General features: G+C 28.6%; 1 protein-coding gene across 1 annotated transcript in view; it reads left to right on the top strand.

Annotated features, from left to right (window-relative positions):
* Window positions 1-5517: 5517 nt before the first annotated feature.
* LOC149943555 (locomotion-related protein Hikaru genki-like) overlaps window positions 5518-14912 on the top strand; it is a 97608-nt gene continuing 88213 nt past the window's right edge. Inside the window, exon 1 of the mRNA XM_090175657.1 lies at window positions 5518-5771. Within this exon, the coding sequence (XP_090031783.1) occupies window positions 5705-5771 (67 nt within the window). The 5' untranslated portion in view covers window positions 5518-5704. The remainder of the gene's footprint in view (window positions 5772-14912) is intronic.

Below are 14912 nucleotides of genomic sequence, written 5' to 3'. Positions count from 1 at the left end.
CAGAATTTAGAAAATACAGATGGAAATAATTTGACATTGTTTGAAAATAGGTTCACAAGTTCAGAATTAAGAAAATACAGATGGAAATAATTTGAAATTGTTTGAAAATAGGTTCACAAGTTCAGAATTAAGAAAATACTGATGGAAATAAATTGACATTGTTTGAAAAAAGGTTTACAAGTTCAGAATTAAGAAAATACAGATGGAAATAATTTGACAATGTTTGAAAATAGGTTCACAATTGTTCAGAATTAAGAAAATACAAATGGAAATAAATTGACATTGTTTGAAAAAAGGTTTACAAGTTCAGAATTTAGAAAATACAGATGGAAATAATTTGACATTGTTTGAAAATAGGTTCACAAGTTCAGAATTAAGAAAATACAGATGGAAATAATTTGAAATTGTTTGAAAATAGGTTCACAAGTTCAGAATTAAGAAAATACTGATGGAAATAAATTGACATTGTTTGAAAAAAGGTTTACAAGTTCAGAATTTAGAAAATACAGATGGAAATAATTTGACAATGTTTGAAAATAGGTTCACAAGTTCAGAATTAAGAAAATACAGATGGAAATAATTTGAAATTGTTTGAAAATAGGTTCACAAGTTCAGAATTAAGAAAATACTGATGGAAATAAATTGACATTGTTTGAAAAAAGGTTTACAAGTTCAGAATTTAGAAAATACAGATGGAAATAATTTGACATTGTTTGAAAATAGGTTCACAAGTTCAGAATTAAGAAAATACAGATGGAAATAATTTGAAATTGTTTGAAAATAGGTTCACAAGTTCAGAATTAAGAAAATACTGATGGAAATAAATTGATATTGTTTGAAAAAAGGTTTACAAGTTCAGAATTAAGAAAATACAGATGGAAATAATTTGACAATGTTTGAAAATAGGTTCACAATTGTTCAGAATTAAGAAAATACAAATGGAAATAAATTGACATTGTTTGAAAAAAGGTTTACAAGTTCAGAATTTAGAAAATACAGATGGAAATAATTTGACATTGTTTGAAAATAGGTTCACAAGTTCAGAATTAAGAAAATACAGATGGAAATAATTTGACATTGTATGAAAATAGGTTCACAAGTTCAGAATTAAGAAAATACTGATGGATATAATTTGACATTGTTTGAAAATAGGTTCACAATTGTTCAGAATTAAGAAAATACAAATGGAAATAAATTGACATTGTATGAAAAAAGGTTTACAAGTTCAGAATTTAGAAAATACAGATGGAAATAATTTGACATTGTTTGAAAATAGGTTCACAAGTTCAGAATTAAGAAAATACAGATGGAAATAACTTGAAATTGTTTGAAAATAGGTTCACAAGTTCAGAATTAAGAAAATACTGATGGAAATAATTTGACATTGTTTGAAAATAGGTTCACAAGTTCAGAATTAAGAAAATACTGATGGAAATAATTTGACATTGTTTGAAAATAGGTTCACAATTGTTCAGAATTAAGAAAATACAAATGGAAATAAATTGACATTGGTTGATAATAGGTTCACAAGTTCAGAATTAAGAAAATACTGATGGAAATAATTTGACATTGTTTGAAAATAGGTTCACAAGTTCAGAATTTAGAAAATACAGATGGAAATAATTTGACATTGTTTTAAAATAGGTTCACAAGTTCCGAATTAAGAAAATACTGATGGAAATAATTTGACATTGTTTGAAAATTGGTTCACAATTGTTCAGAATTAAGAAAATACAGATGGAAATAATTTGACATTGTTTGAAAATAGGTTAACAAGTTCAGAATTAAGAAAATACAAATGGAAATTATTTGAAATTGTTTGAAAATAGGATCCAAAGTTCAGAATTAAGAAAATACAAATGGAAATTATTTGAAATTGTTGGAAAATAGGTTCACAAGTTCAGAATTAAGAAAATTCAGATGGAAATAATTTTACATTGTTTGAAAACTGGCTCACAAGTTCAGAATTAAGAAAATACAGATGGAAATAATTTGACATTGTTTGAAAATAGGTTCACAAATTCAGAATTAAAAAATACAGATGGAAATCATTTGACATTGTTTGAAAATAGGTTCACAATGGTTCAGAATTAAGAAAATACAAATGGAAATAATTGGAAATTGTTTGAAAATAGGATCCAAAGTTCAGAATTAAGAAAATACAAATGGAAATTATTTGAAATTGTTGGAAAATAGGTTCACAAGTTCAGAATTAAGAAAATTCAGATGGAAATAATTTTACACTGTTTGAAAACTGGCTCACAAGTTCAGAATTAAGAAAATACAGATGGAAATAATTTGACATTGTTTGAAAATAGGTTCACAAATTCAGAATTAAAAAATACAGATGGAAATCATTTGACATTGTTTGAAAATAGGTTCACAATGGTTCACAATTAAGAAAATACAAATGGAAATAAATTGACATTGTTTGAAAAAAGGTTTACTAGTTCAGAATTTAGAAAATACAGATGGAAATAATTTGACATTGTTTGAAAATAGGTTCACAAGTTCAGAATTAAGAAAATGCAGATTGCATTCTTCATAAGAGAACCACATATTTATATTTATTTATTTAATTTTTAAATTTTACAAAATTGCTAAAGGATCGATCAAAATAGATGTTTGGAATCGGTAGGTCTATATCGTATATAGAAAGTAACGAAATTACGAGATTTATCCCTGAAATGGAAGGAGTGCCTAGATGTGAGGGGGACCCTCAATTCAATAAATGTTACTTTGGCCCTTTTTGGCCCTGAAGCGTTCGGAGTTTTGCAATGAATTTGACTGTATAAGCTTGTCGAATATTTCCCAAAGTGCCATCCTTAGATTTCCTCGGGGTAATACCTTTTATCTTTCACGCCAAGAGTAGAAAAGAGCTCCTTCGCAGCTTTTGTCAGACCCGGTCCGCCTCGCCGCTTTTGGAGCAAATTTTAGCAATGTCTCAGTTTATACCCGGAAAATTTCCCAATGCTGTTAGGGCCCTAAGAATATGAAAAAGAGAAGAAATTTGGCCATTTGCGAAAGTTTACTGCCGTTATGCTACGCGTCAGCCCGAAAATGATATGTTGCAACGAGATCAGTTAGTCAGTAAAATGTGTGATAAAATGACTAAGGTGTATTGGTGGATTTTAAAATTCATATTTTTAAATATTTTATTTTTAAATATTTTATTTTTAAATATTTTATTTTTAAATATTTTATTTTTAAATATTTTATTTTTAAATATTTTATTTTTAAATATTTTATTTTTAAATATTTTATTTTTAAATATTTTATTTTTAAATATTTTATTTTTAAATATTTTATTTTTAAATATTTTATTTTTAAATATTTTATTTTTAAATATTTTATTTTTAAATATTTTATTTTTAAATATTTTATTTTTAAATATTTTATTTTTAAATATTTTATTTTTAAATATTTTATTTTTAAATATTTTATTTTTAAATATTTTATTTTTAAATATTTTATTTTTAAATATTTTTTTTAAATATTTTATTTTTAAATATTTTATTTTTAAATATTTTATTTTTAAATATTTTATTTTTAAATATTTTATTTTTAAATATTTTATTTTTAAATATTTTATTTTTAAATATTTTATTTTTAAATATTTTATTTTTAAATATTTTATTTTTAAATATTTTATTTTTAAATATTTTATTTTTAAATATTTTATTTTTAAATATTTTATTTTTAAATATTTTATTTTTAAATATTTTATTTTTAAATATTTTATTTTTAAATATTTTATTTTTAAATATTTTATTTTTAAATATTTTATTTTTAAATATTTTATTTTTAAATATTTTATTTTTAAATATTTTATTTTTAAATATTTTATTTTTAAATATTTTATTTTTAAATATTTTATTTTTAAATATTTTATTTTTAAATATTTTATTTTTAAATATTTTATTTTTAAATATTTTATTTTTAAATATTTTATTTTTAAATATTTTATTTTTAAATATTTTATTTTTAAATATTTTATTTTTAAATATTTTATTTTTAAATATTTTATTTTTAAATATTTTATTTTTAAATATTTTATTTTTAAATATTTTATTTTTAAATATTTTATTTTTAAATATTTTATTTTTAAATATTTTATTTTTAAATATTTTATTTTTAAATATTTTATTTTTAAATATTTTATTTTTAAATATTTTATTTTTAAATATTTTATTTTTAAATATTTTATTTTTAAATATTTTATTTTTAAATATTTTATTTTTAAATATTTTATTTTTAAATATTTTATTTTTAAATATTTTATTTTTAAATATTTTATTTTTAAATATTTTATTTTTAAATATTTTATTTTTAAATATTTTATTTTTAAATATTTTGTTTTTAAATATTTTATTCATTTATTTTATTCATTTATTTTATATCATTTCATTTATTTGATAACATTTCATTTATTTGATATCATTTCATTTATTTTATATCATTTCATTTATTTGATAACATTTCATTTATTTGATATCATTTCATTTATTTTATATCATTTCATTTATTTTATATCATTTCATTTATTTTATATCATTTCATTTAATTTTTTAATTTAATTTATTTTAATTTGTTTTATTTCGTTTTATTTAGTTTTATTTGACTTGATTTGGTTTTATTTAGTTTTATTTAGTTTTATTTGACTTGATTTCGTTTTATTTAATTTGATTTTGTTTTATTTTGTTCTATTTTGTTTTATTTTATTTTGTTTTATTTTGTTTGGTTTTATTTTATTCTGTTTTATTTGATTTTATTTGGTTGGTTTGGGTAGGGTGGGCTGGATTGGGTATTGTTTTGTTTCATTTCATTATTTCATTTTAAAAATTTATTGATGGTTGGTTTCAAATGCCTGTAATAAGTGTACAGAGTTTTGGGAAGTAATTAACCTTTAGAGCGATGTTCATTATCAATTGATTTTAATTTCTAATTGAATTGAATTTATTTTTAATATGTTTATTGATACTACAAATGTAAATAGAAACCTACTTTCAGGTCGTCAGTAAAGGAAAATCCATCTTGTTAAGTACTCTTTCACTGAGAAATATAATTTAATTTAATTTATTCTTAAAAATAAAATTTTACTTATAAGGGACGCAGACTGAAAGTCTTAACATCGGAAACTTGAAAAACTCGACGTGATGTCGTAAAAGACCATAAAATCTTTATCAACCACTCCAATTATTATTTAGGCATACCTATCGGAAATTCTAAACTGCACTTAGAATTATTAAAAAAACGTTTTCCATCTATACGTTTCGCTAACGAGAATATTTTGGGGAGAGTGTATCACGCGCGCCACGTTCAAATGCCTCCGTTACACCTCAAGTCGTCTCGGTTTCGTAGAGTTACGTTTGGCGGTCGACTGAGAATCTCGAGTAGGTACATTCTGCGCTTTGTTTAGGGCTTCCGCGTGGTGAGGTGAGGCGCGTCCTCTAACGATCCCGGTGTTTTCTCTGTTCCGGAGACGAAGGGCGCATCCTCAATCTCGGAGAGGAGAGATGCGGGCGCGTGTGTAGAGCGGCGGAGGAACGGCGCGATGTGGACGAGCAACTCGTTCGCCGCTGCAGCTTCAGTTCTCTCTCGCGAGCCAACAGTAATCGGCGAGGCTTAGCGCCGTTCCAGTCTGGCTTCGTCTCTCCCCGAGGATTTCCAGCGGTCAGCTGCTTGACGATTCCCCTTGACCAAGATGATCCGTTGGCTTTGCCTACTTCTCTGGCTCTTCGTGCCGGACATTGTCTCGCCGGCGATCTTGAGTGAGTACTCTTTCTCGTTATTCGCGGACGGTCACTCGGACCACACGCGTGTTCCGTATGTATGATTCAATTTCGTTGTTTCGATTTGCTTGACTCGTTACGAACGTTAATCATCGCTGGTGTGTCGATCGATGGTATTCGGATTGCACACGAGGTGGTTTAGGTCATTTTGCCGGTGTCAGTGGTTTTAAATTCTACGGTATAATATAAATATTTGCCTAAGATTAGGTATTAGAGCCGTAAGCGTATAATACCGCACTTATGATAGAAGTATCCATAGCAGGACCTAAAAATGGAACATGTATGTTCGTAGGCTCGAGGGGGTTTTCAGTGGGCGGTAATTTTTGGATAAACTGCGAAAGCGCACTAGTTTTAATCCGAGGGGTCGGACATTTACCAAAATCCCGTACACTTTGTCTAGAATCGCAAAATCTTTTGACTCTCTCTATGTAAATTAACATTGAAATCCTAAAATCACTTCAAAAAGTAATGATAAAATCGCCAAAATCTCTACGAAATCTCGAAACCCCGTACAAAATAATGGCCAGTGTCCGACCCCTCGTTTAAATCATTTGTTTAATAATAAATTTTACCTTTATTATAGTTTTATTATATGGTATAAATATTAATAAATTTTACCTATATTATAGTTTTATTATATAGTATAAATATTGATAAATTTTATCTATATTATAGGTTTATTATATAGTATACATATAAGGAAATTTACTTATTTATAAATTAAATTTTAGATATAAAATAGTTTTATTGACCTAGTTAAAAATATTTCATTATTTATAAAACCTATTTTATCTTTACAAATTCTATAATGCTACATAAGGAAATTTACGTATTGATAAATCCTATTTTACCTATTAAATAGTTTTATTAACCTTGTTAAAAATATTTTATTATTCATAAAACCTATTTTATCTATCTAAATTATATTATACTACATAAGGAAATTTACGTATTGATAAATCCTATTTTACCTATTAAATAGTATTATTAACCTATTTTTAATTAATAAAACCTTTTTTATCTATATAAATTATATTATAATACATTTAAATGATTTATTAATTAATGGACGTAATAATCAGCTAGGCTAATACCCAAGGCAACACCTTAGGCGCAAGTCATCGAGCGACTTTTAATGATTGGGTATTGATAAATGTTATTTTACTTATTAAATAGTTTCATTAGACTAGATAACAGATATTAACAGATTGATAAATCCCATTTTACCTATAAAATAGATTTATTATACTACATAAGGATATTTACTTATCTTTAAAACCTATTTTATCTACATAAATTCTGTTTTACTATACATAATGATATTTACTTATTTATAAAACCTATTTTTTCGATATAAATTCTATTTTACTACATAACGATATTTACTTATTTATAAAACCTATTTTATCTATATAATATAAAATCACTACATAATGTATTTCTCTTTACAAGACGTAGTTTGCAAAATAAACTGGAATAACATTAGAAGAATATGATATATATATCTTAGATAGAAGTATCCATATTATTTATTTCTTGTCGAATGAAATAAGAAAATATTTTTGTAAATGCTCAAGGTCTTTCTGTCCATTCTATTATTATTAATATTGTTTTAAAAGTGTAATTTAACTTGTTTGTTTTTGTACGTAACCACGTTATCCAAATGTTTGACTTTGCAAAATGTAGTGCTCGGCATTCGATTAATTTTTATCCATGAATAAAATAAGCGCGGCGATATTTAAATAATATTTATTTAAATAAGCAATAGTTGAATAAAAATTGCAAAATGTTTAAATAATCGAAAGTGAATAAGCCTATTATTTAAATAAAACAAACAATTATTTAAATAAATTCCACTTTTATTCAAATAAATGCTTGGTTGCGTAAAAAACATAATTAAATAAGTTAAAATGATATTCTTTTTACCAACGTTTTTTATATAAATCGGATAATTTGTGGATAATGATTAAACAATTCCGAGCACTAGATTACGCCATAAGACACAACTTCATAAAGATATCCACCAAGTTTTAATTTATGTTGAACAGTCCAGCACGTCTCAGTCTTCGGTTTTGATATAATATTGATGGATGTAGAACACAAAATTATGAAAAGGTACTTACTACTAAATTTACTATACTTTATAAGCATATATTTTTCGCTCTAATTTTATTATTTGTTTTGTGCGAACCTATTTTTCAAATAATTTAAAGTTTGCAATACTTTAGTTTAAAAGTTTGCTTCGAGAAAAGCTTTTTTATCATTGTCAATTAATTCCAACTCTAATGTCAAATTTGAAATTTATAATTTACCTAAAAAGCTTTAGAGGGAACTTTTCACCCCCCCCCCCTAAAAACCTTTAGAGCTAGCTTTTAGAGGGAAATTTTCACCCCACGTTCTTAACAAAACCATAACATTATTACATATTGTATGTATTGAGGACATCTTTAGAAATATATAACCAAAAAATATCCCTTCAAAGAACCTTACAGCGTAGTAAGAAATTTAAAAATGTTCGTACATAGGGTCGAACTTTCGTGTATTCACAATGTATGTAAGCCCTTATAAAATTGATGTAAAATGGTCGTAAAGAAGGAGCTCTTTAAAAGTAGATTAAGATATACGCCATTGAAGTGTATGCGCTTCTTTTTAGTCGAACGAGCAAAAACTCTATAGAAAATTGACGAGAGTATAGCGTAACGTGCCTGCTTTTTATATTTCGTTAAAAGTATGGTAGGTCTTCTAGTTTTTGCTGTATTCTCGAAACGGGACGGTTAACGTTATTAGATTCTAGCGAATTCTTTGTCATCTAGACGTACTATGTAAAGGGTATTGAACCCCTACTTTACCCCTTCGTGGCTTTCCTTACTGCTGTCCGGTGATTTCGGGCTTGATCGGAAAAGGAAGAAGGTCGTAACAATGCGAGCCAATAGTTTTATTTCCGTTACCAAAAGCGCTTCGTGGAAAATTTGCCGGAATTTCTAGAGCGGCCAATTTAAATATCTTTTTGTCAGATTTGCTTCGCTCGGATGCTTAATTAGAGAATAAACAAATCATTAAGGCTTAAAAGCTAATGGCGTGTTTTCTTTCAAAGGAATTTCTGTACTATTCTCCGTAATGCAATTGTTTTCGAAATTAAATTGCTTACACATTTGGAGTTGTACGGCTATTTTTAGATTTGTGTATTTTGTAATAATTCTAGAATGCTAATTTAGTCATTTTTGTTTGTTGAGATTATAAACATTAAAAATTATATAATCATTTTATCAAACTAATGAGCCGAAAACGGTTAATCATAGGTAGGTTAAGCTAAAACTTGGGTATACTAGCTCTACAGTGCACAAAATAAAAAGAGTTTTAAAATTACATAGTTTGAAGTTCCAAAATAAGCAAAAACGTTATTATTTATACTTAGGGATAATGAATTGGTTTAGACGATTTTTACGGTAGCTGCCAATCCCCTTATAATCCCCACATCCTCTCTACCACCCTACTACAGCAGCAAAAGGAGCCGGGTTCGATTCGAACTTGTGGCACTGGGTGAAAACTTGGAACCACTCGTTGAGTTTGCAAGTTATCTCCCCACTGGTTAAGGGGGTTTTCCGCCGAATTATCCGGTTTCCCATTGCCATAAGAACTTGTTGAGGTTAACGGTAATAGTTAGTGTAGGGAGCTGTTGGCTCGCGTGGCACGAAGGGCTTTCCACTATACCCGGCCATCTGTTTAAAGGCATTAAAAGTGCCTCGCTGACTTGGGCCTGAGGTGGTGCCAAGGGTATTAGCCTAGCTGATTAATATTATTATTATAAATACATTCTTAACATAACTTACTATAATTTAATATCACAACCGTTACCCCGAAGAATGACTAACAACAATTCAAGGTGTTACGCGTCCCTAAGGGACAAAGAATGAAAAACATTTTAGTTGACCGAATGGATGGGAAATCTTTCTTTATATTAAATATTGATTGCAATTTTAGAAAATGTATTCGATGCATTTGGCCCTATGAAAACGACGTATAGCAGACCCGCTACGCCGAGGGGTCGGACAGTCAGTAAAAATGTGTTCGGGATTTTTAAATCTGGGATTTCGGATTTCTTCACTTTTGTCCCGGATTTCTCGATTTCTCACTGGATTTCAAGATTTCTCACCGGATTTCGGGATTTATTGTCAAATTTCTGGCTGGATTTCAAGATTTAACGTCGGATTTCGGGATTTCTGACTGGATTTCAAGATTTAACGTTCGATTTCGCGATTTCTCGTTAGATTTCTCGATTTGGCAATTTCTTGTCGTATTTAGGGATTTCTTGTCGGATTTCAAGATATAACATCAGATTTCGGGATTTCTCGTTAGATTTCGCGATTTGGCAATTTCTCGATTTTTCGTCGGATTTCTGGATTTCAAGATTTAACGTCGGATTTCGGGATTTATCGTTAGATTTCGTGATTTGGCAATTTCTCGATTTCTCGTTGGATTTCATGATTTTGAAAAAATCTCCGGATTTTGAAGAAATCCAAGCTTTATTTCGTATTTCTTGTCATATTTCTTGGAAAGTGTACGGGATTTATTTGAATGTCCGACCCCTCGCGCAACGCGCTATACATAATTCATAAAATTTGCGAAAATTCTGAAACGTGATGTTTTCTCGCCGTAGGCTAATTACCAAGTTACTCTCTAAATACATGTACCGTAACGTAGAAAATAAGCTCGGGTGTGTGTGTATATTTTTCCTGGGGCTTCGCAATTTCGTATTCCACGAACGATAAAGCGTTCCTAACTGAGTGAACAATCAAACTATTAAAACTTTATTTTGTAGAATGTTTTACGCCGTTCTCCTTCTAATAGAGTTCCATAAAATTCACCGATTAGCGCTCTGCCGCGGGGCTAATTTACATTTCGGAAGCGTGTCGATTTTAAGCCGTTTTCTCTGTAAGGCACCCGCGTTGCGCGTGGAAGAGGGAACTAAATTGGTAAGCGCCTTTCTTAAGAATACAGATGGCGTTGGCTATTGCGGTTTTGTATTTACGCGCTTAGCGCTTTATTAATATTTTAAAGGCCTTTCATGGTTTATTAACGCGTTTGATTGTAGACCTTGTTCGCTCGTCTTGTATGGATGGATCATTTAAATAAATAAAGCACGAGTAAATAAGGATTAAAATCAAGATTTAAATAAAGTTATTTTTATAAAAAAAAACGTGGATTTAAATCACACAATGTATTTCAATGGAGGAATAAAAAAGGGCAAAAATAGGTTCTAAAAAAATTAAAATATTAAATATAAATTAAATTTAATTAAGACCTCATATAATTCAAAAGTAACTAACTGATAAAAGTAAAATATCCGTTAATTATACAGGAAAAGAGCCATTAATTGTATAATAATAAAAAAATTCAATAAAAGAAAATAAAAATAAAAAAAATAAATAAAAAAAAAAATAAAAAAAAATCCTATTTAAAATAAAAAATAGATTGATTCGATTTTTATTAAAAAAATCAAAAAAGTGCCAACCCTGCCAACAGATTTAATATTGATTTTGGCATTAAACCGACCAACATAAATTGAAAACATGAATTCGAAGAAATTTCGCGTTTTGCGCTGATTTAAAATTATAGTAATTAGCAGCTAAACTAATGCCCAAGAAACCCTGCTCACAGGCCTAAGTCATCAAGCGACTTTTACAGCCATTAATCTAGTGCTCGGAATTGTTTATTCATTATCCACAAATTTTCCGATTTATTTAAAAAACGTTGGTAAAAATAATATCATTTTAACTTATTTAATTATGTTTTTTACGCAACCAAGCATTTATTTGAATAATAGTGGCATTTATTTAAATAATTGTTTGTTTTATTTAAATAATAGGCTTATTCACTTTCGATTATTTAAACATTTTACAATTTTTATTGAACTATTGGTTATTTAAATAAATATTATTTAAATATCGTCGAGCTTATTTTATTCATGGATAAAAATTAATCGAATGCCGAGCACTACATTAATCCATGTGGCCGGGTCAAATTGCGTAGGAGGGTGGTGGGAAGCCATTCATGCCACGCGAGTCAACAGCTCCTTACACTTACTATTACCTTTAACATCAGCATGTTTTTATAGAAAGGGGAAACCAGAGGTCTCGGAGAAACACTGCTCTAACCAGCAAACTCAACTATGGACAACAAACAATTTGGCTGGCACTCATCAGTCTAATTCATCTAAGAAATGACCACGAAATAGTGTTTATTCTAATTTTATTTAGTAAATATAACGATATTTATTTAAAACTAAAATATAAAATAAACAACGTAATTGACTTGTGCACAAGCGTTAAACGTTTATGCCAAAACTTGACTGTCATTTTCAAAAGCATTTTCTAATAAACTTTTTATCGCTTGTACACAAGTTAATTTGGTTGTTTATTTTTAACTTTTAGTTCTTAAATATAATAATAATAATAATAATAATAATAATAATAATAATCATCATCATCATCTAGGCTAATACCCAAGGCACCACCTTAGGCCTAAGTCATCAAGCGACTTTTAAAGCCATTAATTCATATAAGTACGAAGTTAATTACCAAATAACATTCATTGAGAAGTAAGTTTTGACTTTTAGATTCCACTAAATGTAAGGTGGGTCAATTTCTATTTTACTTTATAACTACAATTTGTGTCACACTCGATTTGGGGCATTCGTATGTGACAAAAATATCCGACATTGCCTAAGCAGTTTATCTCAAACCCTACTGAATGTTGAAAAAGGCGATATTAAAGACTGCTTTCAAATGTTAGAATGAAAATATTCGAAGATAAATTTCTTAGCGAAGAACGACCCAGGACATAAATTCTATCAAATAATACCAATATTACATTTTAGCTAATGAATCAAAACGACCTTTTTGGGAAATTCCCGAGTGGGATTTTATAGCTGCGTACGAACAAAGTGAATTTACCGAACTGTAGAGAAGGATATTGTAACTTGAGTAATTTCGTGATGGTCATTGGGAAATGAGGAGTGTACCAGTATCAAAGATTCGAGTTCGGAATCACTTACACCAGCAAAGCAAACTCCATTATTTAGAACAGTATGAATAAATTGTTGAATGTAGTTCAGCCATTTTCTGCTGTCTCCCAGTGGCTCAAATTCCATTGTAATTTTAGAATTTTATATCGTTTTTCCTTCTTGCATGCCTTATGAGGCCATTGAGAGGGACGCTTGCAATTCCATGAGATTTCAAAGGAACCTAAGGTCCTTGGAGACATGATCACAATGGGTTTATTGGTGCAATTCGTCACCTGAAAGCCAAATCCCCGTAACAGTTTGCCAGTCATTTTGAAAAGTATTGAGTTAAATAATTCAAACAGTAAATTGAGGCACGTGCTTTCTCAAAAGTTGATATCGTCGCTAAAATTTGTGATAAAAAACTTTGGTTTTCGTCACCGGTATCAGAGTTCGTCATGTAAATTTAAATCAATCTTTAAAGCAAAAACCAAGTAATTTGTGTAACGTTGTTTTGTCTTTCAAGCAACGATAGTGTTGCCAATCGCGATACGTTTTCCGTTATTTAGCTTGGTTAAAATAAATTTTCTTCAACTGTAACAAAATAAGATTAACCCATTTTTAAACCATCTACAGATACAAGTTAGCTGTTTCTTTAACGGAATTTATAATCTCTTTGTTACCTTAGATATCACATAAAAACAATTTACGAAAGGTAGTACTTTTAAAAAAATCTCTTAAATGTTTTTATTATTAACTAATAAAACAACATAATATTATTCTAAAATCTTGTTGTTTCACATACTTTAATATTTTAATATTTTGTTATGTAGAATTTTAACATAACAACGTTTGTGTTTAAGCGAAAAAAGTTGGCAAAATATTATCTTCTACGGTAGACAAGTACTTAAAAAAGTTAAATAGTGTGAAATTAACTTTAGCTAAAATGTGTGAACCGCCAAATTAGATTTATTTATTAATAGCTTGGATACTTCTATTTCCTTTTACCTAATACTAAAAATAATGATAATTGAAAACCTTAACAACAAAAATTTCGACATGAGTAGATGCACATAACGAAAAACTTAAACTAAACGCGTGTCTTTTAGAATACTTTTTTAATTGTTTTGATGTTTTTTGACGTTGCCTGCTTGTGTTTTGTTAGAAATATGAAATATTTTGTACATTCTCTGCTTCAAAACAACGCGGCAACAATCCAAGGTATGTCGGAATTCCTGCGCTGTGCTGATGAGCCTCAATAAGGCGAAAGTGTCTACTGTTGGAATTTCTCGATCCATTTCTTGACACTTAAGAATTTAATGAAAATTGTTTTGGAATTTATGTAAATTACAGAAATGAAAGAGACCAAAGTTATAACTTGAACTATATATGAGGAATTTTAAGTCATAATCCAATTAGCTATTTCAAATTTGAAGAATTTATCGTGTTCAATTGCTCGCGTGTCCTTGATAAATATCTCCTACGGCGGCACTTTTGATCTTACGTTTATTCTAGGATTAAAATTATTAGACCTCAAAGAGGTCGTACGATTCTTATGAAATGTCCTAAAACTTATTCTGTTTTTCCCGATTGTGATTCTTTTTTGGGAAGGTCAGGCCATGGTTTTTTAGATTCACATCAAAATATATTTCGATTGGAGCTATTGGATTAGTTTGTGTCGTTGTTATTGTTGTCATCATAAATTTACACACCTTCGATAATTATCAATGCCATTTCTCTTCCAAAATACCAAACGCAGTTCCGTGATTTTAAAACTAATTACTGCTCTTAATTTTAGCCCACCTGCCATTTCTGCGAACGTTTACGCACTCTGCGTATGTACCCCCGCGTATGTTAATTATGTTTAACTTTCTTTGAATCATAGTTTTGTGTCCAAACAGTGTTTATATTTACGTTTTGTTATTGAAAGATAAATCTCAATTCCTGATTCCAAGTTCACAAGTACTGACAAGCGCTCGAGATAGATATATGGCTTCATTCGGATAGGCGCTGCCTGATACTGATTTCCCGTGGAAACTTCGAAGCACTCCCAGGCTATGCTATTGCTGGTACACTGTTTGCGCTTGAGATGTCCAATAGGAAATGAAAAGCCCTCGTGG

The sequence above is a fragment of the Leiobunum rupestre genome, chromosome 5 (genome assembly GCF_980474605.1).
Source record: "Leiobunum rupestre chromosome 5, qqLeiRupe1.1.hap1, whole genome shotgun sequence".
Lineage (NCBI taxonomy): Eukaryota > Metazoa > Arthropoda > Arachnida > Opiliones > Sclerosomatidae > Leiobunum > Leiobunum rupestre.
This window is presented reverse-complemented; position numbering and strand designations above follow the sequence as displayed.